The sequence below is a fragment of the Dermacentor variabilis genome, chromosome 5 (genome assembly GCF_050947875.1).
Source record: "Dermacentor variabilis isolate Ectoservices chromosome 5, ASM5094787v1, whole genome shotgun sequence".
In the NCBI taxonomy this organism is placed as follows: domain Eukaryota; kingdom Metazoa; phylum Arthropoda; class Arachnida; order Ixodida; family Ixodidae; genus Dermacentor; species Dermacentor variabilis.
The window spans coordinates 50,099,977-50,127,201 of record NC_134572.1 but is presented as its reverse complement, the minus strand read 5'-3'; the positions used below and the strand labels follow the sequence as shown (position 1 = coordinate 50,127,201).

Sequence of the window (27,225 nt, the reverse complement as noted above, 5' to 3'; positions counted from 1 at the left end):
CTGATTATTCCAAAATTAATTACGATAATTTTCAAATACTTCAGGCTACACTAATTTAGTGTTTGTCTTTTGTGTCCGTTCAAAACAGATAGCCTCCATTTCATTTTCTTTTTTATTTGATTGGTGCATGGCAGTTCTTGTTGTCATTAGTTTTTTTCTATCTTATTTTTCCAAATTTCAAACATCAGTAACTTTCTAGCTCTGCTGTGATGCCCACTGTAAGCAGTTATTTTTGCTTGCTTATAAAGAGCGACAAGGCTTCCTATGCAGCTGAACATAAAAGTTGTGCGAGCTCTGACAAAAAAATTAATTGTCATGAATGGCGCAGAAGTTGCAGTGTTTCTCCGGATTGGCAAATACATGAAGACTGCAGCTACACAGCGAAGTCACCGAATAATTCCAGCTACATGGTGATATGCGTCAAAAGCAATCTCCTTCATTCCGCCACATTCCAGCTGCTAGACTGCGTTTTACTGCAAAACAATGTGAAAATAAAAAAAAAAGACAAAGGACAAAGCTGATGCAGAACATTCTGCATACATTTTCAACATTATGTGCCACTGTGTCATCAGAGCCAGATGTTGTACCACTTTAGGAAAAACACGGTGAATAGTAGTGCTGCAAAGGTTATTGTTTTTCTAGACTATGAAAAAAAAATTGTTTAAGGAGCTGGTTGTATGCACTTAGTTCAGCATATGGATTGCCTGGAGTGCGATATCTGCCATCTAATATTGAAACAGTACATGGCATGTCCTCAGCATGTGCATACGTAGCAGTTACTTTGCTCATCTTGAAAATTTGATCAACAGACAAATATGGCCAAGTCTGGCTTGTGGGCAGACATTCGCACACATTCCCCTGCTACTTATGCCTTACTTGGATAATCAGGCGGCACATCTTCGACTCGTGCCTTTGAACATCACTCAAGTGCTTGTGCATCTGCCTGCACGTCCAGCCGCTTTTATTCACTTGACCGCTTCCAGATTGCAAAGAAGTCTTACCGAAGACAAGACACGGTAGCCCGGTGGCTATGGCATTGCACTGGTCACAGGTTCGATCCCGATTGTGGTGGCTAAATTTCAGTGGGAGCCGAATGCAAAAATGCTTGTACTTCGATTTAGGTGCACGTCAAAGAGCCACAGGCGGTTAAAATTAATCCAGAGTGCCCCTCTATGGCATGCCTCGTAATAAGATTGTGGTTAGCCTCATAGAACAACAGAATTTTTGTTTTTGTTTTTTACGTCAGCACCTCTGCCTTTCTATCATGTTTTTTTTTCTTCTTTTTTTCCTTGGGGCCACCTTGAGATCTTGGAGAAATTTATGCATGGTGTTTCCTATTTTTATTAATTATTGTGAATAAGTGTGGCAAATGGGAGGAGTGAAACAAGCTTTTCATTTTTTTCCCCCATGCATTTGCCCTCCCCAGTCCCGACTTGTTTCCACAGGCACAGAAGGTTCTCATGAAAATCAGGCAAGGAGCCCTCTCTGTGGCTGTGGGAGAGCTGGCCGAGAAGATCAAGGTGTGTGCACACAGGCACTCTGCATGCATTGCTTATCATTTTGCACTCATCAGAACATGCACAGTCACCTTGAAGGAATAGACTCAAATATAATGAAGGAAATCTGCAGTGTATCTTAACATCAGCACGCAACAAATATGCTTATAACGATATTGCACATAGTGCTGTCATTTTCATGTCCGATCTCACCTAGTTACAATAAAAGCTTGTTAGATTGAATTCCGTGGGGATGCTACGAAAATTCAAATTATACAAAATTCGAACTAATGAAAGTCAGAAAAAAAAAATCGCTCAGTTAAGGCATGTATGTAGTCGGACGTAGATGAGCGCTCACACGTACACGCAATGTCATGGCGAGAACATCTGTAATTCAAAGCACTAGCGCAGCCAACGTAACCAGACGCGGCCAATGCGGACTCATGTGCCCGACGTCAAGATGGCTCTTGCTCCATCTGCGCTGACCCACAACGCAAGGCGCGGAGAAAAAGGTCACCCACGCGGCTTCGTCAAAGTACGCAAACAGCCGTTCAAAGCGGCACACGGGTTGGGGATCGTTCTGCACCTGCTCCTAAGACAACAGCAGACAGCACGCACGTCAAAGTCTAGAGGGGACGGCATTTCGGCTGGCGCAGCGCAAGCAACGTAGCATGATTGGACGCAAACTATGCACGTCGAAAACATCGGACTATAAACGCGCCCTTGCGTCGCCAGCGTTCACAGCAGGAACAAGAGCTGCACTCACGAACGAAACGCACCACAACCTGCTGCGACGCTGGTCTCCGTTGTACTTTTGTAGCTGCAGTGGCTGCACACTGCAGAGTTCCACTATACGCATCGGTGGCGTCCAAACACGCATCCCAGTGATGCTTTCCTTTGAGTAATAGCCACGAATCTCAAAGGCTATGCTTTTTGGTACTGCGAGCGTCGATAAATGTTACGGCACTACCTGGTGCTGCTTCACGGAAGAACACCTTGTAGAGAAAGACATAGCCTCCAAGATACAACATGAAAAAGGGAAAAAAAAGACACGCAGCGCTGCATCCGCTTTTTCATCTTGAAAGTCTTAAGAGATGAAGAGAACCGACCTGCAACAACGCCTGGCCAGGTGCAACGCGTCTCTCCAGTCAGGCCTGAAGAAAGGGCCACAGATAGAAAGAGCAAAGCTGCACAGTGACGCCAGTGTGCCCCTGCACACTAGCACTCTCCCAGCCACGATGACATGGAGTTCGAATTATCAGTGCCGGTGCGGATTTCAGTGTGAATTAGTGAGATGCGTTACATGTTACTTTCAATGCATTGTTGGAAGGACTGCAGTGGTTACTCTGAATTGTCAGAATATTCAAATTAACGATTTGTGAATTAACAAGCGTTTAATGTATAACCGGGTTCTAGTCTACAAAGATTTTGGGCATGTCTTTCAAGGATTCATAAAAGGCTCCTTCTTCTTCACTTCAAAAACTCACAAAACCAAAAAGCAGCATGTGTTTGTTTTTCTTTTCTTGCTTTCTCCAGCAGGGGATAATATCACAGGAAAACACAATATATCAAAGGTCCTTGCACCTTTCATCCTGCACAGTGATGCACGTCAGAGGTCTCCGTTCACAAACATAAACATGGTTGTTTGCATATTTGTCAGAATGCTATCGAAATAGAAAATCAAGCGTACGGCAGTGAATTCCTTCTGTGTGTTGGACAAGCCCGTTTCTCGTAAAAATGACCATTGACAAATTCTGCTCCTCAAATGCTTAGTCGTGCTTTTGTTAGACGGCAGCAAGCAATCCATTTGTTCCCATGCAAGAGCTTTTTCTATTATCTCTGAAATGTGATAAATTCGTGCTCATAATTTTTGCTGAAGCATCATTTAACGAAATGGCTGTGCCATGCGTCTGCAAACTTGCAGAAGGCAGCCTCCCAACAGAAGCAGGAAGATGAAGCCACTGGAGATGCTCCCGAGGAGTTCCTGGACCCCATCATGAGCACAATCATGACCGACCCAGTGGTGCTGCCAAGCTCGGGCATTACGATTGACCGTTCCACCATAGCAAGGCACCTCCTGAGGTGAATAGCATCCTTCTCGTTTTGACATCGTGGATCTGTGCACCAATGTGAATGCAAAATAGGGCTTTGCTACACAATTCTCCTGTGTGGACGTAACTCCAATACATCGCATATATAAATATCTTACATTGTCAAAGGAGTGCACAAAAGTGGGCAGACAAATGGATGCCACTGTATTAGTTTCCTTCAACTCCTTTGTTTTGATATGGACACACATCACTTGCATTACAAAACAATGCAACAAAGAATCCAGACATTGTAACAGTGGGGATCGGTTTGAAATACAACCAAGAAAAAAAAAAAAAAACTCATTTTTCATTGTCCTTAAGTCACAACCACACGCACACAATATTCAAGCAGCACGACAGGCGGACTGTTGCGTCGCAGCATGGAGCAACCACATGGACTCAACTCTGAAAAAAAAAGTAGCAACAAATTTACATTGTAGTCTGAATAAACACATTTGTTGCAAATTGCAAATGTACCGTGAGGCTAATGTTTTAACGAAGCTGTATTAAAGGGCCCCTCACCAGCCCCGCTAGCAAAATTCCTTCCCTGCGTTGTCCCATACCAGACCTTGAGGATCATGTTACGCATACGTTACAAGCCCCCTTTTTTTTATTTTTTTTATTTTATTAATTTTTTAGTGGCGCTGTGCACCTTTGCTAACAGCGTCACGCATGAGCTGTTGTGATTGTCTCGTTTCGCGCAGCGCACTATTTTGTGTGCTCTGCACGAGGACACATGACAGCGGTATAATTCAGGGATACACGAATACTGAGGCAGACACAAGCGGATTGCAGAGCATGATCGCACGCTGGAACACGGTAGAAAATGGCATAGTTTCGGTACCTGCGCACTTGACTGCACTACCATGGGAACAAGCAGACCAAGCGGAAGTACATCTCTCTCGCTTCGGTGCGAAATAAAACAAAAAACATGCAGACATTCCGTTCGTGTGTTTTATTATTTATCTAAGCTTCAATTTGTCAATTCAAGCAACAGATCACACAAATAACAGATGTTGCCTTGAATAATTCTCGAAGTCACGCGTCTCGATGACACTGCGAACATGATTGTGTAGGCGCAGGGACACGTGTACGTTGCCGTCCAGCTTGGAGTGCAGTCACCGCGAGGGAAAGAAAAAACGGTTTTCAGATTGAATTTTCAGACCTTTTGTGCAGTGCACAGCGATGCAGTACTTTGCAAACACAATCGTTATCGTGCAATGTATGCTCTGCGCTTGTCAGCTCGAATGGCCAGGCCTGGGGAGGGGCCCTTTAAAAGCTAGCTTTAATACGCTTTCGCAGCTATCAGTGGCATTCAAGGCCCAACAGTGTCAAAACAAACAACTGGTTTCAATAATGACAACACCAGTTCCTTGACCTCAGCTTGAGATGAAGCGATGGCCGATTTTACTATCACAGTGAATTGCAGGTGAACTGGTTGCTGCAATGTTGTTGCGCAATCGTACTGTCCCCAGCAGAATTTTCTGTCTGGCAAAATAATGGCAACAAAATAAGTGACAGTGAGGGATCGCCCTTCGCGACTGCAAAACCTGTCACTCGTCGCTCAAAAATTGTGTACATGTGGTTGGGGCTGTGTGCTACATGACTATATCCCCGCCACTTTTGTTTTTCTTTCAGCGATCAGACTGATCCGTTCAACCGATCCCCTTTGACAATGGAGATGGTGACACCTAATGAAAGCCTCAAGAAGAAAATCCTGGAATGGAGAGCAAAAAGAATCCAGTGATGCTAGCTCATTTTATGTTCTGTTAAGTTTTTGAAAGCGTCTATCATCCCTTGGTTTTGTTATCCATGTCCTGTACATATTTAGCAGAGAGAATAAATCTGTTATTTCCCAAAGTGGTTTTGCAACAATGCCTCTGAAATAAGTGATCTTGTTATGCCATTTTATGCTCATAGGCCTCTGCTGCTCCGAAGGCTTGAATGCTATGTGGCAGTGCCTGGCATGAAACAAAGAATTTGGCTAGGCAGTACACTCCATCCCAGCCATAATAGTAAGAGTAGTATTATGGCTGTCCTTAGGCTTTGTGGCCTGTTCATTTGACACACTTGTCCTCCATCACTGCCAAAGACAGAGAGAGAGAAGCAACTTTATCCGTCAGAGTGGGGAGCCGATTCATGGGCTTTTCAGGAGGGCCAGATGGCTGCCAGGTGATGCGTGATGGCGACCTGTTTGGCTCGCTCCATGGCTCGGAGTTGCACGTCCGGGCTGGAGCTAAGCAGTACTTCCTGCCATGATGGTGAGAGAGAAGCCAGGAGTTCGGGGGGAGGGGTCTCCTCCTCACAGTCCCAGAGGATCCTCTGGGACTTTGTCCGAAGACATAGGGACACTCGGTGAACCAAGCCTTGGTCTAACCTTTCATTGGCCTTGTCATGCTATATATGCCAGTCCTCATTTGATCACCTAAGTGGAGAAACCATTGCGTTCAGTGAGTGATGGGGAAGAAGACCACTTGAGAATTCAAAGTGCCAATGACTTCCCGTCTGCCATGAAATAGTTCAGGTGGACATATTGTTTTTGACAGTTACAATGTCCTCAGCAGATATCCCACTCCTCTATCCTAAACAAGCGCCATTGTTTTGGGACTAAGCAGTGCAACTGTTCAAGCAGCTCGCTGAAAATACTGTTTGTTCAAGTTACGCGGAGCAGGAAGTGGTGTCTCAGAAGCTGTCACCACAGTTGCACTGACAGTCGTAGTCCTTGGCTATAGAACACGGGAGTGGCAGCAGTAGAAATTGCAAGTATAGTAAACCTATGATGCTCCTTGCCAATAGGTAACAAGCCATTAAATTTTCAGCCAGGAAACTTTATGCAACTGCTACTGCCTTTTTCCTTTACTTGTGAAGTGTATAAGGTGCTGCAGAAGTGTTTCCTAACCTAAAATTTGTTGGTGACCATACCACAGCACAACCAAAAGTAACATATATTTCAGATCTGCACTTTCAAAAGCAGTCGCTTGGTTTTTGTGCTGGAAAAGCAAGCAGATATAAAGTATTATTGATCATGCAAACAATGTGGAGATGTAAGGCACTGTCGACTAGCATTTTCACAGCAACTCCTAGGCAGTGCAGAATTACTGTAGAGATGATGCTAATGCAGCCAACCTGAAACACCACATAAACACAACCAACTTGCAAGCCACACAAGACTACATCATGATAATGCACGTAACAGTGCAAATTTTCTTTTCACACTGGGAGCAAACTATTTCAAAATAAATATATTTCATCATCAACATTAAACAAGCAAGTGCACTGTCTCTGTCAACTCATTTTTGACTTCTCCTCAACCTTTCTTCGCTTCAGTTGTTCAACGAGAAACTTGAACCTGAGCATGCACTCCTCCTTTGACTTGCCGGGGACAGCCTCGGCTATTCTTTCCCAACGGTCTTCCGTTCCTTTTGGGTACATCTGCAGCGCGGCCTCCATGCACTTCTGCTGTTCCTGACTCCAGTCGGCGACCCTTTGCGCAACCGGTACCGCTACCCTGGGCTGCTTCTCTGCACGCGTAGGCGGTGGTAGAATAAGCTCGCCGTCTGTCCGGGTCGTGTTTTCGTCCAAACAGTGGTAGTCTTCTCCGGTCACACCTTGAGAGTGTGGCAATGCGTTGGCGGCAGGAGAGTTTCGAAGCTGCTTCATTACCGACATGACTTCATCCTGGCTGCGATTCAACAGGTCTGCAATCTTCAGCCACCGGTCTACGGTTCCCGTCGGGTACTTTTTCATGGCCCTGATGAGAGCCACGGTGTCTTCCTCGCCCCAGGGCGTCTTCCGTACGGCGCCCCGGTCACTGCCGCCGTCCTTGGGAAGTGGCGCGAAGGTGTCAAGCACGGGACTCGCAGAGCCAGCCGCGACAGGCATCTCTCCGGCCTCAGGGATGACTCGCGCTCGCCTCCGAGGCTTGCGCTCACGCTCGGATGTCTCGTCGCACGACTCGTCGTCGCTCGTTTTCTCTTCCTCGAGCGCGGCTCGGCTACGATGCTCTTGGATCTTTCCAAGACCCTCGCGCACAAGTGTCGGCGAATTCCACACGGCCCAGCCGAGAAACACTACGAAACGTACAATCAGAAGGTCGTGGTAGCTCGGCTTGCCAAGACTATCGAGGTACGACGCGCGAATCTCGTCCTCGACAGGCGTCAGCTTCTTCGACTTGCGTTCTTTTCGCTTGAACTTGGCCAGCACGGTCTCCTCCAGCTCGTACTTGCGCTCCCAGTAGGCCGCCCAAGCCAAAACGTGCTGGCCCAGAGTGAGAAGCACAACGAGGAAGAATGACAGCTCAGCGACACCCATCTTGCGCACTCGCCTGTAGTAGTACACGGGCTGCCTCCAGTCGGGCAGGCCATGTTCGAGTACCCCATCGTATTTTTTCCTCTTCTCTTCATCCTTTAGTATCTCTACGACGGCGACGATCTTACGGAACTTCTCTTCCGAGCCCGGCTCTTTGTTTTTGTCAGGATGGTACTGAAGAGATAGTTTCCTGTACGCTTTTTTGATTGCCGCCGTGTCGGCATCTGGGGATAGCCCGAGGAAAGTGTAGAAGTTTTCATTGACCTCTTCCACAACGTCAAACAGCTCAAGGTCCTCCTGGGTCCACGCAGATGCACCACCGTACAGCAGAAAGGCAGTAATCGCAGAGTAATACAGTATTTTTGAACCGAGAGAGCCTACCGCGACGAGACACGACCGCGTCAACATGACATCTTGTTTATGATGATGATGACAATAAAATGGGCGGTTGACATATAAAAATGTTAATTACAATAATGCACGTTTTTGTATTTAAATTACGTTAATTATTTATATGTGCATTTATTTAATATTGAAAACAACTGACATTATACTTGTCATTGCTCAAAGCGACTATTTTATTAAATATCCGGCCAATCCAGGCCACACTTCAATCCGTATGCATGTCGGGTCTGTCCGACCTCTACGATCAAATCCATTCGGGAACGTCTCGTAGCACGGACTGATCTGTGACAACTGTGTAGCTGAACATGGCTGCAAGCATGCTGCGCCTGACTATGTGCCGAGGTAAGAAACGTCTAAACTATATTTCTTAAGTTCCGCAGAGAAGCACGCATCTACGTTGTCTTCAGTGGTGCTCCAGAAAGCAATCATTTCACTTTGCGACTGCTCACCGGCATCCCCGGATACATTCTCTCTATATTCCAGGAACATCTTTCGGTACCTTTCAAGCACGAGCCTTCTTTTCAACCGTGGCCAAGAAGCAGCTGCCCGTGGTTTCGTCAGTGTCTCATAAACTTGCTCCATATAATCCTCAGGTTACAGCGGTGCGGCTGGCTTCCGCAGACGGTAAGCACTACCGACAATTGTTGTGGCCTCTTCGTGTGCATTAATTGCCTCATTCTACCACGCAGCGAACTACGTGAATATCTGGAAGGCGGAGCGTATTCTCGCCGCGTCTATGCTCGCTATCGTTCCTGGGGCTTTCATGTTCCCCAATCCAGTGATGGATTGCCTCCTTGCAATATCCGCCACCGTACACATGCACTGGTATGTACCAATTCGGTATATCACATGCACCGTAGACTGACAGTTTGCACTGGCGCTAAATTGCGGTGCCAGACACCGAAGCCTTCACCGGCAAGTTTACCAAAAATATAGCGACGAGCTTACAACGGCTTGCCGGTGTGTTTTAACTTTTTTTCTGTTCATCAGTAATCTTATGGAGTGCTACACATTTGTACAGATCCGATTCCGCCTACTCTGGCTCAGGTAATGGTATACTGCAGCTTTTAAAATCTTTTTTTTTTTTTTTACGTACTTCTAGATATCGCAGCTACTTTCAAGGCTAAGGCTAATTTATTGAGGTCATCTTCTTTGCAGCATCTAAGCATGCGGCGTTATGCTTTGCAGGGGCGTTGAAACAATCGTGGTGGACTATATTCGACCTGCTCTGTTTGGCAACTTCATCCCCAAAGTTGCAGTTGGAGCTGTTTATGCTGTCACCATCGCTGCACTCACGGGCCTTTTTTACTTCAACTTCACAGACGTGGGTATTGTCAAAGCCATTCACATGCTCTGGACCGTGTGATCAACTAGGCAGGAACAGCAGTCAAGCCTTCTTCGACAAATAAAGGCAGTTGGGATGTTAAGCAACGTTTTGGCTTGTGCATTGATGGTTACACCAATGTTACACCTGCCAGCTATTTTGGTAGGAATTTTGTTACATATGGCTGCCAGCTGTAGTTTCATCACAGAAGATGCTCTGAACCGTGTGATCAACTAGGCAGGAACAGCAATCAAGCTTTCTTCAACAAATAAAGGCAATCAGGATGATGAGCAGCATTTTGGCTTGGGGATTGATGGTTACACAAATGTCACGCCTGCGAGCTATTTGAGTAGGAATTTTGTTACATATTGCTGCCAACTGTACAGTTTTGTCACAGAAGTAAATTTGAACCCTTTCAGAAGTAGCAAGTGTGACTTCATATGTTATTTCCTCACTACAGTCTACTGTAAAGTTATCTATAGATGGTGTGCAAACCACACCAAGGTGCTTTCAGCTCCTTCATGCAATTCACGCTTAGGGCTCACAAAGTAAAAACAATTTGGGGGAAAAAAAATGTTGGGGTGACTGTGAGCTCCGGCCTGGTGTGGGGATGGTGGTACAATGTGGCCAGAAGTGATGCAAAGGCATTCCAATATAACAGCCACTTTTCAACTCGGCACTGCTAGTGGAAGTGTTTTTGATAGCCTCAAAAATAGCAGAATGCTGTTGCCTGCAGAGCGCATGGGGCAGTGCAATCTCCGAGGGCTTGGTTTTGGCACACTGTAGTCGTCATCCACTTGCCATCTTTCTCACCAACACACGAAAGCAAAAGCAGAGTTTGTTCTGCTATATTAAATTTATTTGCATAAAAGTTGTGGCTGGGTGCAAGCGGACCCAAAACACACAGAATTCGGGCAAAGGCAACATGTCATCGGACCATTGGTGTGTTAGTGACATCATGCATGCACTGTGGACACCACCTATCCTAAAGTGCAAGCATGTGGCCTTTGATACATTCTGCACCAAGTCAAAGCATGTTAAAAGAGAACAGGTTAAGCCTCTATTTAACGGCATTAAAATATTTCTTCTATAAACAACCTTTCCCTTACCATTTGCTTTTATTAAATGCAATATAACATTCTTGCAGAGTCCAGCTTCCAAAAATGTATTTCAAAGTCAAGCTAAAAATGGCACCTCCCAGCTTGCGAGAAAGTTTTCTCTAAAAGAAAATTACAGTTGTCTGCCAGCTGGTGCAACCTACTAACTAGTTTTTTTTCCCCACTGGCATCCAGATGAAAGTCCTAATTTAGCACACTCCTAACTGGCATGACACCCTTTGCAGTCAATTGCAACTGGAAGTACTTGCTAGTACTGCTTGTTTTCTCGAGTCCAAGCACGACCCTTCCAGCACGGTTTTTTTATCGTGCTTATGATGACCAAAGTAAGAGAGAGGCGTCTGAATTTTACTAAAAAGCTAATCAGGAATTTTTTCTCCAGAGAAAATATACTTCAGCATTAAATTACTCATGCCCAACATGAAATTTATCTTGATCCAAAGTAAAAGTGTGGCTAGTCCATATCCCATTTTTGAATGTGGATAGTCAGCACTAAAACACAGGGACAGCGAAATAGCAGAAAAGTGCTAGCTGTGATAACCATCCATGTAACAAGCATTAATGGGCAGCTGTAAACACATAGAAATGGTCCTGGAAAACTAGAAATATGTTTTCACAAGGTGCCAACACAGTTTTTTAATTACCAAAGAAATAGGCCGAGTGGCAGTTACAGTGTTTAGATTTACAGCAACAAAGGCATCATGTATTCATTCATTTACATATGAATATGTTCCTAAAGCAACAATGTTTGCAGTTTTGCATGCAGGTTCTTGTCAGACCACATTCATGGGCTAGATTTGAATTCATTTAAAAAAAAAAAAAGGCAGCAAACAAAGCTCAGCACAGAGATTATGCAAACAGTGTTATAAAAGGCAAGAGAAGCATTTGGTTAGTGTCACAAGAAGTTTATTCATTCCAGAAGTTACATCAACAGGGCACACTGTGTCCATTTCTTTGTGCAAAAAAGAGAAAGACTTGGTGCTTGTACACAGTTCGTCAGAGGGTTCAACAGGGCTGGGAACATCTTTGCGGTTAAAATATAATTGCTATCCATTGTATCACAGAAAAAGAAGTGCTTTACATGTTCTGTATGTACAGGTCTGTGGTAGTTGGTGGATAAGAGGCAAGAACAGCGTCTGCACTGCTTCTACATCGAAATCTTACTATGCGTCCATAGACATCGGAGTCAGACATGCCACAAATACTTCGAAAGACTATGGCAATCCATAGAGATGGAGTGACGGCTGGCAATGTTTCCTGCTAGGTTTTTGCAGCAAGAGAATGTTGGTTCCACAATGCGTGTGCTCCTTGTTCTATTAGTATCAGCAGCCCTTTGCAGCTGTACAAGCCATCTGGAAAAATTCTGCCAGAGCTTACTTCAAGCCTTAGATACTGTATTATGTGAAACAGAGCCCACAAATACCTATATGCAAGCAATGCTGGAACGAGCGTCTCCAAAAAGACAGCTGCCTAAATGCCTGATTTTCTGAAGTACACAAGGCAGATAGCAACTCGCAAGAGCTCGGGAGGCTGAGTGGAATGGTAGGAGATATCGACTCTGAAATAACACATTCGGGGTAAGTTAGCCTATAGATTGGCCAATCAGTACTTAGGCTGAGAAAGACTGCCTACATGATCTCGACATCAGATGAGTCAAACTGTAGAAGTTTCACTCCTGTATCCCTTAAACCCACAAAGCCAAATGTATTTTTGATATTCTGGGGTGAGATTTAACTTGGGGGTGGTACTTCAGACTAATTACTATAATAAAGTTTGTACTCAAATGTTTTGTAGCTTTTTCTCTCTTTTTTTAATGAATGCACTTTCCATGGCCAGAAATAGTGGTAAACAAATTGTTCTAGCTTTCCTTGATGTGGAATGGTACTTGGGTTTTTTAGGGTTAAAGTCCAACTGCAATGAAATTTTAGATTGCACAAAAATTCTAGTTTCAGATAGTTTAGGTACAGAGCAGCCATTGTGCAAGATTTTATCTTTAAAATACGAGTTGATATGTCACGAAAAGCTAGTGAAAATCTAGCGGCCTTTGGTTTGCAGATGACATTGTCCTGTTTAGCAACGCTGGGGACAAATTACAACAAATGATTGAGGCCCTTAACAGAGAAAGTGTAAGAGTGGGGTTGAAGACTAATATGCAGAAGACAAAGATAATGTCCAATAGCCTGGTAAGGGAACAATAGTTCAAGATCGCCAGTCAGCCTCTAGAGTTCTTGAATAAATGTGTTTATTAATGTCAATTACTCACAGGGGTGAGAAGGAAAATTCAACATCATCATATAATTAATTCTACCCATACTAACATACCGGGCAGAAACTTGGAGGTTGACAAAGAAACTCGAGAACAAGTTGAGGACCGTGCAAAGAGCAGTACAAAGAAAAATGCAAGGCATAACGTTAAAAGACGGGAAGAGAGCGGTGTGGATCAGAGAGCAAACAGCGATAGCCGATATGATCGAAGTTTATTGGTGCAAGGGCATCTAAGGCCAAAGAGCACCAGGACATGTGTTTTGATTTAGCGAAATTGTGAGTCTAGACTGACCTAAAATAAAAGCTGTATAGAGGCTGATATTCGATGTTCGAAGAGGAAAAAATGGAGCTGGGCAGGCCATGTAATGCGTAGGATGGATTACTGGTGGACCATTAGAGTTGCAGAATGGCTGCCAGGAAAAGGGAAGCGCACTCGAGGACGGCAGAAACCTAGGCGGGGTGATGAATTTGGGAAATTCACAGGCATAAGCTAGAATTAGTTGGCGCAGCACAGGGGTAACTGGAGATCGTAGGGAGAGGCCTTTGTCCTGCAGTGCACATAAAATAAACTGATGATGATGAAAAGCTAGTGAAAGTTGTCATTTTTTAAACCGAAACTAGAAAACGAAAATGAAAACCTGCTATTACCGCTTACCAGAAATGATGTAGAGCTAAAAACATTGAGAACCTACAGCTCCTCTGCATGACCTCAGAGATTAGGCAGCACCCACAGTGTGCTGAAGATCTAGGATCTGTGTCATATCCACAAACAAAGTGTGTACGTCATTTGTTTAAGTACTATTTAAAGGTTATTAAAAAAAATTGGATAATTACTAGCCTTGCAACTCTGCCAAGATTGCTCCAAGTCCTCTTCTATAACCAATTTAGCCAAAGTGAAATTTCATTGCAGTTAGCCTTGAAGTAACCTGCTTGCTTCTCTTGAATGTGTCACTTTTGCAGCACGCACCCTTTATTAGCAGCTAGACAAAAACTGGCATAACATGTAGACTAACACCAGCAGCTCTTAATACCACTGGATTAACAGACATGCATAAGGTTAGTGCTGTCACTAGCACAGGTGAGGAATTAACACTATCACCTCGCAAGTGCTTATCGCATTTAAGCATACTTTAGAAGATAAACTGAAGCTTCAGCATACAGAAACTCATGGCAGCAGTATCTTACCAAGGAAAGTGCTGAAGGAAGCTGACCATATAGTTTTTTTTTTTTAAACGCGCTAGTTAAAGGCCTTATTTGCATACCCTGGTTGAACACTACAGTTACTGCTGCTACACACATTTGTAAAACAAAATCTCTTGCTGCACGGGCACGTACAAGACCACCTGGTGTTGTAATAAATCCCCCGATTTGTTCTACACCAAGACACCCAGGAAAAAAAAAAAAAAAAAAAGTCTTTCGTATGTCTCAACTTTTTTGACAGGTGGAAGGAACTAAGCCATGCACACCTCACATTGTAAGCATCGTTCACAAAACAAACACTGCTATTTGTGTCTATGCACAAAGCAGTATTGCAGTATGGAGTTTTTCCAGCTCGGAACCAGTCAATACAGGTCAGGCATATTAGCAGTACAGTAAAAAGCAACGGGTAAATTGTGCATAATGGATAGGTTACCTCAGCTTTGAGCAAACAGTTTAGGCCCCGCAGTTTGGCGAGAGAATAGTTTATACAATAAGACTTCAAGCTTTCACTATTCAACTGTATGTAGCAGATCGACTATTCTGCCATTGTGATAATCCAGCCAAAGTTCGCTTCACTAGCACGGGTGTCCCAACAGAACATTGCCACATGCAGCACATTCTAGGTTGGAAGTTTTTCAGACATTTTCCAGAACTTATAAATTCAAATCAAGTGATTGCTAATGAATTTGCCACATGCCTACTTTTACATCTGCTGTTTGGAAAACCTAATCTGTTTCTTCACACAAGTTATGCAACTTGTGGCAGGCTGAATCCCCATTTGCACGCACCAAACAATACTTACACCCATAACACATGTGCAAGTTTAATGCCATTAAGTGTCCAGGACCTTAATTTCTTAACGTCATTACCTTTAAAGTTGCTAATATGTGCACTTTTAATGAGATCAAAGTAAGTGACGACGATAGCAGTAGTGAATAAAATAAAATTCTTTGACAATTCTAATATCTCGCAAAAAGTATGTAGTCTCGGGCATGAACTGCACCAGTGCTTCACAGCGGCTTTCGTGACTGGGACCATTAGAGCAGTCATCAAGAGAAAACGAGGTTTGAAGGTTCGACATGCCGTGAGCACTTTCTTTTCTGCAGTAAACATAAACCCAGACATTAAGAAGTCATACCATAAACTTTCAGGCCTGACTGACGACTAGGCCTCCCTTTACTCAGTGGGCCCGAAGTGGGATTTCACATTAAATAAAGACCTCTCTCCGCCTTGGGAGCGCCACTAAGGCTGGTGCAAGCTCCCACAAGGGATCATTTCAGGCAGTTTTGTCTGCTTCTGTCCACCCGCTAGGAAGTGCCATAAAAAAAGAAATCATCCATAATGTTACCAAACATTTGTTCACCTTTGGCAAACAAGCATGAAAAAGAAGTTGCATCACTAGTACGACTCTGGACACAGCACTCTTCACAACTACTGGAAAAGATTGCTTTGGTCTACCACAGTAGAATCTGTGAAATCGGCGACTATCTCACCGAAGAAAAAAAAAACATTCACCTCAATGTTCAGCATAATCGAAAGAATCTCCTGTTTCCACTGTGTAGACACTAAATGTTGACTCACAGTGGTTAAAATTGCCAACTTCAATGTTATGGCTTGTTCATAGTGTTTTTAATGCACCTTAAAATTATAGCAGTAATTTAAATGGACCTTCGAGTTTTTTTCCAAAGCAATACATCGACCAACATAACATTGCATCTTTTGTCCCCTCCTCGCATGCAGAACATAAAACCCTAGATAAATACTTATTTTCCTCCATAATTTTGTAGTTCAATTTAAAAGTTATAATTCTGTACTTTTAAGTGCCAAAACCACGATCGGATTATGTGGAAGTCTGTAGTAGGTGCTCCAGATTCATTTTACCTAAACATTAACCTAAATCTAAGTACACAAGCATTTTTGCATTTTGCCCTCATCGAAATGCGGCCGCTGCAGCTGAAATCGAACCCACGACCTCAATCTCAGCAACACAACACCATAGCTACTAAGCTGCCAAACAAAAGAAAAAAAAAAAGAGAAAGCCAGACCTATCTTGAGTAAGAAGATGGAGGGGAACCAAGAGTCCATATCTTTTTTAGTTGCAACTACATAAAGCCATCAGATAATGCCACGGAAAGCATAAAGGAAGTTCACTATTCATATTAATTCAGAAATGTAGAAATACTAAGAAAAAGAAAATTGAAAAGGACGAAAGGACAGTGCTACAAACCTTAGATGAAAAAAAAAAGTCACAGAGCCAAAGCCACATTTTGCACATCAAACATGCAGTGGCCCCATTATATTCTTGTGTGCTGACAAAGCCTACAGAGAGCTAGGAGCCCGTGACTGCCGAGTAACAATGATGTTTCAGACAGTTTTTCCTTGATTCACGAGTGTTTACAAAATATGTTAGCGGTTCTGCAGAATAAAACACCGAACACTTTCCTGCATATGCATTCACACAATATAAATTCTGACCTGGACCACGCTCTGTTGAACTCCAATCATTCAAACAAAAAATACAGAAATGTGAGAAGTCTGAATTAACACAAATCAACTGCAGCTCGAGTTGACATCTGTTGCAGCATTGTTGCGACATGCAGTGAGGAGAAAGCAGATTCAGTGGCAGTAGTAGTTTAAGACAGTGCGGCCTTCAACATGAGCTTGAGACACCCCAGCCTTGTTCACTTCAAGCTAGGCAGACCTACGTTTCAAATGACTGCTAAAATACAAGGGCCATATTCTGGTTCCTATCCCCATAGAAATTGTTCCCGAGAAGCACACTTTAGTCAACTGAAGCAGCAGGTGCACATGAGCCAGTTAAATTCAGTGAGAAGGATAGGTGCACAGGCAGACAGCAACAAATTTCTAAGCCAGCCTTTTAGATGGAGTATATGGCTGTGGTCTTGGGCCCCCGACTTCAGCATGACATTCGCAAAAATTCACCACAGCTGTGCAGGAGCTATTGATATAAAGTGATAACAGAATCGTTCTTGTTGCTTGTGAGCTTTTCAAGGTTGTAAAACTTTGATAAGATGCCTTATGCAGCAATGAAGTGCTTTGCAGGCTTAATGTAAAGTGGTAACTTACACAACCACACAGCAGATTGAAGATTACACAGCCAACACCCACAATATTATGGTGTGCCCAAACTTTCCATCATGATTGTATCAATCCTGCCATTCCCACTGTTTCAGCTGATTAAGGCCTGCCACTTGGTTGGGCATAGAACTAGACAGCAGCTTCAGCAACAGCATGTTGGAAACAAGAGAATAACAGGGGGAAAAGAAAGCATTCCTGTGGTTTTTCACTCGCCCATTTGCACGTCCCTGACATAGTATCAAGATTGGTCATTGCAAATCATGCCGAACACCCTTGTACCTAGCTCTTGAAGTCCCCTAAGGGTACCCCATCGCTAAACCACCACACACGAACACTCAACATCAGTGCAAAACATGCTAGTGGAAGACTATGATTTGCATACAGTTTCAGCTTCAGGCTCCTTCAATCCTCTTTAGCTGTCACTCTATTTGTGGTAGCTGTCAAGCATAAACAGCTCCACACAACCCAAACAGGGGAGTTTATGACTTGCAGGCTATGCTTGTAATCCTTGTAAGGCTGCCAGCAATTCCAACACATGCACTGCATACACTGAGAATGATGCAACACCTGCAAATGTCAAAATCCCACAGCACCACTCAAACCTGTTAGCACAGCAACTGCAACTTGCAGCCACATTTACCATCATGCATGAATGTCTCTACGATACAGAGCACCAAGTACATGCTGTGCCTAGCAAACATGAGCACTGCACATGTCCCAGATTAAGTGTACAGTGGAACCTGCATCATGAAATTACCAAAAAAAAAACCATGAAATGGGCCTCCGCTTTGAGAGCCCAGCATCAAAGTCAGTGACACAACCAGCAGACATAGGTAAGTCAACACCATAATGCACGTAAAAATCAACCACTCTATATCTTAACATTTATTGAAGTGTGCATAATTCAGCAGTCACTGAAGGGTATGGAGAACGGACCAGCATGAATGAGGACAGTGTGGACTCTTCGTAAAACGCATGCAGGCCAGTGAACATGCAATCGGAGATCTTGTCAGGCCATTTGGTCAAGTTCATGTCGCGCTATCATCACTTCAAAGCTTGAGAAGGAGAGAGCGAGTATTCTTGCAGAATTTGAGCACTGGGGCAAAGGTGCAATACACAAGCTGGACTAAGCAATGGTCACACGCAGCATGCCATACGCGCTTTTGATATAAAGGTCTACTACTACACCAGAATGAAACATGAACATCTGATATTGAACTATAGTATGCATTAGCTTTTCTGCATTAGAGTGAATCACTGGTGCAATTCATTTACACAGGTGACAAGTTTTCAGCCTAGAGTGCACCAAGTGGCTGCTTACACCATGATCACAGATCCCAATCAAAATTAAGTGTAACAGGTATTTTACAGACTTTTTTCCGATTCGTGTTTCACTCCGGCATGACAGTATATACATACTAATGTCTACAAGTCAGCTGGAACAGAAAGGATTGGGGGAGCCAGTTATCCGAGTGCAATTGGCAGGCGACCAATCCCAACAGAGTATAAACCACAGAAGTACACTGTATCCACCTACTTGCACCTGAGTGAAAGACGCAGAACTACAACTAGTTCTACAATTGAATGGACAGTAAAGAACCTCAGCTTCAGAAACCACAAGCAGGAGTTTGTATATACACCATGTCTCGGATTGGAAATAGGCAATCCTGCCATGGGTGGTCCGGCCTTTCACTTATTTCACCACAATCCATACACAATCATACCAATTAGAACTCCTGGAGGGTGTTCTGTAAGTGCCCAACTAGTGAACTGTCCGTTTTGGCCGCTGCCGATTGGCTGGAGCAGTACAAGCGAGAAGGAAGCAGGATGGGGGCAGCTGCCTCATTCTCGCTTGTACCCCAGCCTAGCCAATCGGCACTTCAGCAGCAGCTGAAATGGAAAGTCCACTAGGACAGAATACAACCCCACCCACCCCCTGTACTATGCACTAACTCACTAGATCCTGAATTGTTATTTAAATACAATGTCACCATCAGCTAGGAACAATTAAGAAAACTAGATCAAATGGAATTACATTGGGACGTGTGTATTTGGGCAAGTCGGTTCGACATGTGGGAATGCCAGGCTATCTTGTGTCGCATGACATTCGTCTTCCCTGCAAAGCACACTTGATGGTGGGACTCCATGTTGTAGTTACACAACAACAAGAGATGGCACGATCGCTCCAATGCTAGCACCCCCTGACGACATAGATAGCTCAGTCGCGAGAGGAAGTCGCTTGCTTCTCTTTTGTTGCAGGATGATGGGGCACGCGACCACACCATTTTGTGCAGGATCATCACTTTTCACCATATACCCCTCACAAAATGGCACTGAAAACACACCTTGTTTCCTTCTCTTTTGCACATTTTTTTGTACTTTTCTCCTGTACAGTATGCGAGTCATATGCGAGTGTGAAATGAGCTGGAAGTCAATATATCTTAATGCGTTCATTTCTCATGCTGCTAGTCAGTCTTGAAAGTAATAACATTACAAGACTGCCTCAAAATACGTATGTAGCACAATTAAAGCCACCATGGCAAGCCATCATGCAGTGTAAACATGTGCTTTCCATGCAGGATGTTTCATAGACAGTCACTGAAGATGGCTGTTTTTTTACATCAATAAACCACCTGCACACATGCTCTTGCCCTTTTTAATGTTGCATAGCTCACCACATCATGCAATACTAGCCCACTAACCCGAATACATAGCCACTTGTTCAAACAAAATATTCCTTTATATGTTGAATTTATGCAAACCAGATTATAAGCATCATCACCATATTGATATATCACTATAAGAATTTATGTTCGAAATTATGGAGTTTAGTGTCCCAAAGCAACACTGAGTTTGTAAGAGATGCCAAAGTGGGGAGTTTTGGATTAATTTGGTCACCTTGAGTTCTTCAATGTGCACCTAAAGCACAGTATGTGGTCGTTTCTGCATTCTACCTCCAATAAAATAGTGAAGAATTGAACCTGTGAGCGTGCATGCTTAGCAGCAGAACATAGCCAATGAGCCACCACTAAGGGCGAGAGCTGATATACACGCCAATTGTGTTACTAAGGGAGACAAGTATAAGTGCCATTTACAAATTTAGCACAGATGTGGAATTTGGTAGTGGGCTTCGTTTGGTAGCGCTGCTGGGTGCAGTACCTGCCTGCTTCACATAGAATGACAGAAGCGTGCATCATCTACAGTGATGCTGTACCAACAAAAATAAAAAGTAGGGGATAAAAGCAGATTTTTGTTAGGGGAGACCATGGCCCCTATCTGATGCTACAACGCCAAACCACTCTATGCTTTGCAGTCTTCCATTGTTTCTACATTGGCATGACAGATATGCACAGACAAAATAACTGTCTTGCTCAAAGTGGACACCTGAACTGTTGTGTGGCAGGAGGGAGGCCATGGGCACTCAGGCTATCTCCCTCCTAAGCACTGTCTGTGCCCAATACTGCTGAACTTCAGCCATCCAGCTTTTTTAATTTTCATGTGCTGCCCTCTGCCGCACGCCGCTAGAAACGTTGCGGAAGGGCGAGAGGGCTTTCACCAATTGATTTGTGTGCATATGCCCACGTTGAGTATGCGTCAGTTGTGCATTTCATGGATCGTGAATCATTATTAATGGCTTCTCCGGGACAGAATGTCGTTCCTGGAAGCCATAAAGCACTCCGACTACTGGGTAAGCAGGCCTGAGTGTGCTGCTGTGCAAACAGTGCAGCCAATAAAGGCACGCCGAGTTCCCTTTGCTGACACAACTGCCTTGGAGTTTGTTGTCGCTAATTTCTGCACTTGGAGCTCGTTTTTTATATTCTTTTTAAAGATTATTTAGACATTTCGCATATTCAAGAAGTCTTCGAGCGCAGCCTTCCGCACTGGATTTATCAAAGCGGCACACTTGTTTACATCGACATCTACACACACAGATCTTTCTTAGCGTCAAATATTGTGAAGGTGCACAGCTGATATAAAATAATGTCAAAACGTAGCAAAACATACATATAAGCGCGTATGTGTTGTTCCACCCTGAAACGACTCAACATGAGTGGCCTAACCACTTAAACAACGGCAACTGTGATACAGATAACATATTACGGGCTGTTAATATATTTCCAATTCTCACTTTAACTCCATCATACTTAGTTTGTGTTTGCCACAAAACATTATTAGAGAAAACCGTGCTTGAATAAATTAAGTGCTCTGTTGTTCTTTCATGAAAATGCAGATGCCATCACTGATACCATTGGCATAACTGAGCAAGACGCTTGTTTATGCCGCTGCATACCGCATGCACCGTCTCTTGTTTCCTGTTTGGCGCAGAGGTAAACAGTACATCTCTGAAATTGACAAATGTTTCAGCATAACAACACATACAGACCCACCGAATGCAACCGGCAGCCTATCGTACGGTAGAGTGACGTACAGATGTTGGCACAGCACTGTGTCGCCGCTTGCCGCTTATTGTGTACACGCAGTGCGAAGTGAAGTGTAATTGATTTCAAGTAGCCAAGGACAGTACTGAACTATAAAAGAAGTTTTCTTAGTCCTAACTGCTTACATTTCAATTCAGGTCCGCCAGTAGCGGGTGCACGAACATGACTGTACCAGGCTTAACCTTTGCTGAACAGCATCAACATTGGCTGAAACTTCATGTGCATGGCTTGAGAGAGTTCAAGCTTGTGCATTTCAACTTTGTAGGCATGTTCTGACTTATTTTGAATGCACTTAATTATATGTACAAGCGAAGGCGCTGCTGCTATTGCGTTCTCAGTTCAATGGCCGATTGCACAGGGTACTGTTGAACGCTGGTCGGCATACTGATTTTGTTGGTGCCGTCGAAAGGAAAGCCCGTTGCAGTGTGACAACTAGTGCTCGTCGGTTGCATCATTGTCAATCTGGTATGATAAAATGCTTTCAGTGGCGCACTGTACTGAATAGTCGGTCAATCGTTGATGTGAGTGTCTTGTCAATCTCGTATCGACCCAGTGTTACCGCGCCTTAATACGTGAAGGCAGGCATGTGCTTCCACAACCAGCAGGTGAGGACCGACGCTGCAAAAATACTTCATCAGCAACGTGATGTTTTTAAGTGTTGTCCAAGTGTAACACACAGGTTTTTTGTTAAATTTGCTAGCCATCAATCAAAGGAGGCAACTACCTGGCTCACAGTGCAGTTCGAACCACTAGGACGAAGCTCTGGCCACTTTCTGTTTTAAAGTTGAGTTGCAGTCTTATGCTATGCACGTTTTCAGCACCGTAACGATGTCGAGCTACCAGTGGAGTTTCAACGTGGTAGATGGCACAAGTGTTTGCAGCAACGCATATGGGGGGGGTCTTCCCAGCATGCCGGCGACGCACGCGGCCCTTCCAAAACGTTTTGCGACTAATCCGCTAGTGCAGGACGCATGCGCCGTCACGCCATGAGAAAGGCAGATTTGACGAGAAACTGCGTAACCAGCCCATGTTGTCCAATAGCCTTTGCAGTGGGCATTTGATTCTCATGGAAACAGATGGCACCACCATATTGCCTATTCTGACAATATATAGGTTTATTGTTTCAGTCTGAGTCGCCTTTGTTACATCTATGCCAACAGAACATGTCACCTCATGTTTAATACTATAAGTTACTTTTATAAGGCTACTTGTCTCGCACTGCAGATGCTGGATGACACACATCAAAATCTGTAACACTGTCTCAAAATGCTTCCACATCATGCACTTTACAAAAATAAATAAATAAATAAAAACTACAGTACAGTTATTCAGGCCATATCATTTTACATTAAAAAAGTGTGGTCAACATCTTTCTCACCACAGTGCCATGGAACACCTGTGTTGCATACTATGTGTAAGGCATGCATAATATGCTCCCTTTTATTGTTTACAGATTTATTTATTTTTTTCCCAGACATTCTTGCCTCACTAATTGTACTACTTACAATGCTGCACTGTCAGGTGTAAGGTGTGTGGGACCTCATGTGGCTGTTATTTAACGTCTAGTTCTGCCTGCTATTTCAAGAACAAGGAAAAAGAAGCCCAACAAACAACTTTTGGACTAATAAGTGCCTAACCAGTGTGTATTCAGCCCCATTCCTTGACCTTATCATTCACTTTCACTGCTTTTCCTGCATGTTGACGTACCACACGATATCAGAGCCAGTGATGAAGTGGGCATATCTTCCGACCCCATGGTAGGCCAAGTGTCATGACATCAGATTGGTCACAATAGAAAAGTCTTAACAGCACCAAACAATGGTGTTGTCCATTACTTTGAATGGGCTCTTGTACAGAGGACCTCTTAGACATCACAGCTTGAAAGCCAACTGCAACGAAATATCAGACCATGTAAAGATTCTAGTTTGAGATAGCGTAGATATACAGCAGCTCCCATGCAAAGATTTGCATTTGGAATACTATTGGACACCACGAAAAGCTTACAGGAACAGACACTTTTGATACCAAAACTCACAAAAACGCCACGATTACTGCTTACTGGAAGTGGCAGAGAATCTGGAGTGTTGAGAACCAGCGCAACACCTGGTATGACCTCCAAGACTTGGGTGGTACCTGCAGTGCACTGTATATCTTGGAGGTCATTCCCTGGAATCTCTCAAGTACTAAGCACTGGGTACTGGCATTGTCTGCACAGGTAAGGCTGGTAACAAAATGAGACAATTACCAGCCCTGCAAATTTGCCAAGATTGCATCACTAGTACATACTACTCATATGTAGCCATACTAGCCTAAACAAAATTTCATTGCAGTTCGCCTTCAAGGAATGACCAGAAAAAGTTGCAGTGCCACACTAAATAAAACATAGCACACAGGCAGAGGACACTTCATGTAAAAACGTATGAAACCACCTGTAGGCAAAAAAAAAAAAGAAAGAAACTACTACAGCACTGTCTGCTGCAACCACAGCACAGCTCTGCTGCCTACAGATACAAAACCAGCTTGTTTTAACAGAATGACGTCACATGAATGAGGACAAAGTAGACAACGGAAAGAAGGCCCTGAGATACACTAACTCTGCCAAACTTTGATGCCTTCCTCACCAATTGGACAAATATCAATGCATCAGACTACAGCCTAAAAAACTATTTCCAAGAGCTACTCGCGGCACTGGCATTGGCAGTGTTAAGTAAACAGTTGAAAGAGATATGTGCTACACACATACTACACACAACTTTCACTAAGCTTCATCACCGATGAGACTGCCTGGTCACACTATAGCAAAACAAGACCTCACACAGTTAAATTAAGAAACGCAGGTGGTGTTCCTTAACCATATTGCCTTAATTGCAGGCCTGTACCTTGTCTCTAATGGTCATTTCTTGGATCTTGTGCTGCCTGCATGAGACAAGATAGGCAGTGCAGACCTATTAAGGACCGAATTTCGCACTGCACACTTTCTTTCGACATTGAAAAATCTTGTATTCAGCATGGAAACAAATAAAGCTAAGAAACATTGCATTCATCACTTGTCTACAACAGCCCATTGAGCATCACAAAAAAAATTTGCTTCTGAATTTTCTTTCAAAGATAAATCTGCCTTCTGTTTTTTAAAGATATGCACCAATTGTTAAAGCCACACAATATTTGCAGTCGCCAGTGCCGAAACAGGTCGATCTTTGCACCGCTACCTCTTGCGGTACCCGTGGAAGCATGAAAGGGCTCATTCCCACTGGCAGCTGCAGGTGTGAAGCTCTGCTATAGAACCACAAAACCCACTCTAACAGCAGACACAACACTGCTACCTTATTTTTTGAAATTACTGTGCATGAAAACGACAACTGCACAGGAGAATGAGGATGTTGTTGGCTGCAGGCAGATCTGCAGCCTTGCAAGACATGCCAGCAATTGCTCCGCCCAAGTACCTTCTTTCAGGGAAGTTCATTCTCGTTCAGAAGTGCAGTGCAGAACAGGTCAACAAGATGAGGCAAACAGTGAGATGAAACAGGACACAAGCCTGCAAACCATCTTGTGCACAATGCTGCGCCAAGCTGCCCTCTTTCCTCGAAATAAGCCACTCTGAAGAATTTTAGATATGCAATAAGAAAATGTGAACCTGAGAGGATGCTTTTTCAACAAGAACATGTGACCCTCAAAGGGTTAAAAACTTCAGGAGGAGGTGGACAACTCCATCTTGATTGTCCAGTTTCCTCATGGAAACAAAGATTGTGTTCTGTAATGAGCCAGGGACACTCCAACAAATGGTGTTCCACATCACTATTGCACAACTGATTGCACAAGTTTCCAAAAGGTTTCAGTGAAAGCAGATGTTTCCTCTTGCCACATGCCAGCTTTACAATGATTGCTTTATTGACAATTCCATAGTTTAAAACTCTCACTTCTACTTTCAAATGACAATGACTCTCAACTTAGTATAGTGTGTTTCTCGGCCAGTTGGTAAGGGCCATGTTATTGAAGATATGACACCAGCACAAAAGAGACAAGGGAAAGGAAAGCAGTGAAAGAAGAGCTTTTGGAAGCATACCTTATTAAAAAATATGGCTCCGGACAATGTTTCAGTGTTTCACCTGTTATTCTTAGTGATAAAGAATACAAGTATCTAAAGCAACACCTGAACTTTTAAGTCAAATGCGGTTGCAGTGGTCTGATGCATGCATAAAGTGTTAGCTTGCGGCTTCCTCTGAATAAACTAACAGTTGCAAGTTCAGCATTTTTTCTGTCACTTTCTCAAAATAAATTGGGATTTAACGTCCCAAATATGCATTGCAGGTTGAGAAGGATGCCATAGTGGAGGGCTCCAGATTACTTTTGGTCATCTGGGGTTCTTTAACATGCACATAAATCTAAATGTATTAGCTATTTTCTTCTCTTTTTAATTTCACCCGCACGCAGCTGGGGATTAAACCCACGACCTTGTGCTCAGCATCAGAACGCCATAGCCACTGAGCTAATGCGGCGAGTCCCGTTGCCATTTTTTTTTTTTTTACTGCTGCCCTCATCTTTCTTATGCTGGTTTTACAAGTTGAACAAGTGATTCTTGGCAGCACAGCAATTACTTCAATCACCCAACACCGATTAAGCAACAATATGTCTGCAGGTGCTCCACACATATCTGCAGCTGCCACTGGAAGGTGAAAGTAGATACCTTAGAGAGAAAAGGAGGGCCTAACAGCATTGTCTAGCACACCGGAAGCCAGAGCTTCACCTTCCTCGTTTGGGCAACAGAAATATTATTACAGGGGCTGCAAGAATTGCCAGAGCTAGCCCCAGCGTCGCAACACTCCCAGCCTTACCTACAGTTTCCCAGAGGCACATTGTAAAACACAAAGATACAACGAGTGGCAACAGCGAGTGAAACTTGTCATTAGCCGGGGCTGCTGCCGATGACTGGAGGGTCACCTGATTCCAGAGTGGCGGCAACATTCTTGTTGAAGTAGGTGTGCAGCGCCTCCCACTGGGCATAGTGCAGCAGTATGTGGGGCCGTTTCTGACGCAGAAGATCCACGGTCTTTTGTGGCGTCCACTGGTACCTCTGAGAGGACAAAAGCAATTTTAGAAATAACATTTACGGTGTAATACTACAACTTCTTCAATTTTAGTTTGTCGTGATGGCACTAGAATTTCTGCAAAAGCTACCCTCTCCCCACCCCCAACACACGGTGCACTGATGTCGAATGTACCGAAATGCAGAACATAAGCTTTTTAGCTTTCACTGGGCGAGCAGACAAATGACTGGAAACCATGCAAACATCACTCTCACTTTCCTTGTTTGTTTTACGTCCCAGATCTACAGATGGACTGCAAGGGATGTCATAATTGAGAGCACCAGATGGATTTTGATTCCTTGGAATTCATTAATGTACTTGAATAGATGGGCATTTTTCTATCCCACCCCTATCATAATGTGCCTGCTGTAGTTTGGAATAAAATCTGCAACCTTATGCA

General features: G+C 43.7%; 4 protein-coding genes across 7 annotated transcripts in view; 2 read left to right on the top strand and 2 right to left on the bottom strand.

The window, feature by feature from the left end:
- Ube4A (Ubiquitination factor E4A) overlaps positions 1-5,446 on the top strand; it is a 34,415-nt gene extending 28,969 nt beyond the window's left edge. The window contains exons 18-20 of the mRNA XM_075692445.1: positions 1,427-1,520; positions 3,421-3,578; positions 5,225-5,446. Coding sequence (XP_075548560.1) covers positions 1,427-1,520; positions 3,421-3,578; positions 5,225-5,333 — 361 coding nt within the window. The 3' untranslated portion in view covers positions 5,334-5,446. The remainder of the gene's footprint in view (positions 1-1,426; positions 1,521-3,420; positions 3,579-5,224) is intronic.
- The window catches only part of PTPMT1 (protein tyrosine phosphatase, mitochondrial 1), a 37,236-nt gene that overhangs the window by 4,104 nt on the left and 5,907 nt on the right, over positions 1-27,225 (bottom strand). For 2 of the 4 annotated variants that reach the window (XM_075692451.1, XM_075692454.1), the window contains exon 4: positions 26,680-26,812. In XM_075692451.1, the coding sequence (XP_075548566.1) occupies positions 26,680-26,812 (133 nt within the window). Of the gene's footprint in view, positions 1-18,172; positions 26,813-27,225 lie in introns of those variants that run through there. The other 2 variants (XM_075692453.1, XM_075692452.1) reach the window with 2 other exon arrangements.
- Positions 6,811-8,331, bottom strand: LOC142582579 (uncharacterized protein F54F2.9). Its single transcript, XM_075692446.1, has one exon. It carries the CDS (start codon positions 8,300-8,302, stop codon positions 6,872-6,874), a length of 1,431 nt encoding a protein of 476 aa, XP_075548561.1. The 5' UTR covers positions 8,303-8,331; the 3' UTR covers positions 6,811-6,871.
- On the top strand, positions 8,509-9,726 carry SdhD (succinate dehydrogenase, subunit D). Its single transcript, XM_075692455.1, has 4 exons — positions 8,509-8,641; positions 8,783-8,923; positions 8,989-9,124; positions 9,488-9,726. The coding sequence occupies exons 1-4, from the start codon at positions 8,605-8,607 to the stop codon at positions 9,663-9,665; spliced, it is 492 nt and encodes a 163-aa protein (XP_075548570.1). The 5' UTR covers positions 8,509-8,604; the 3' UTR covers positions 9,666-9,726.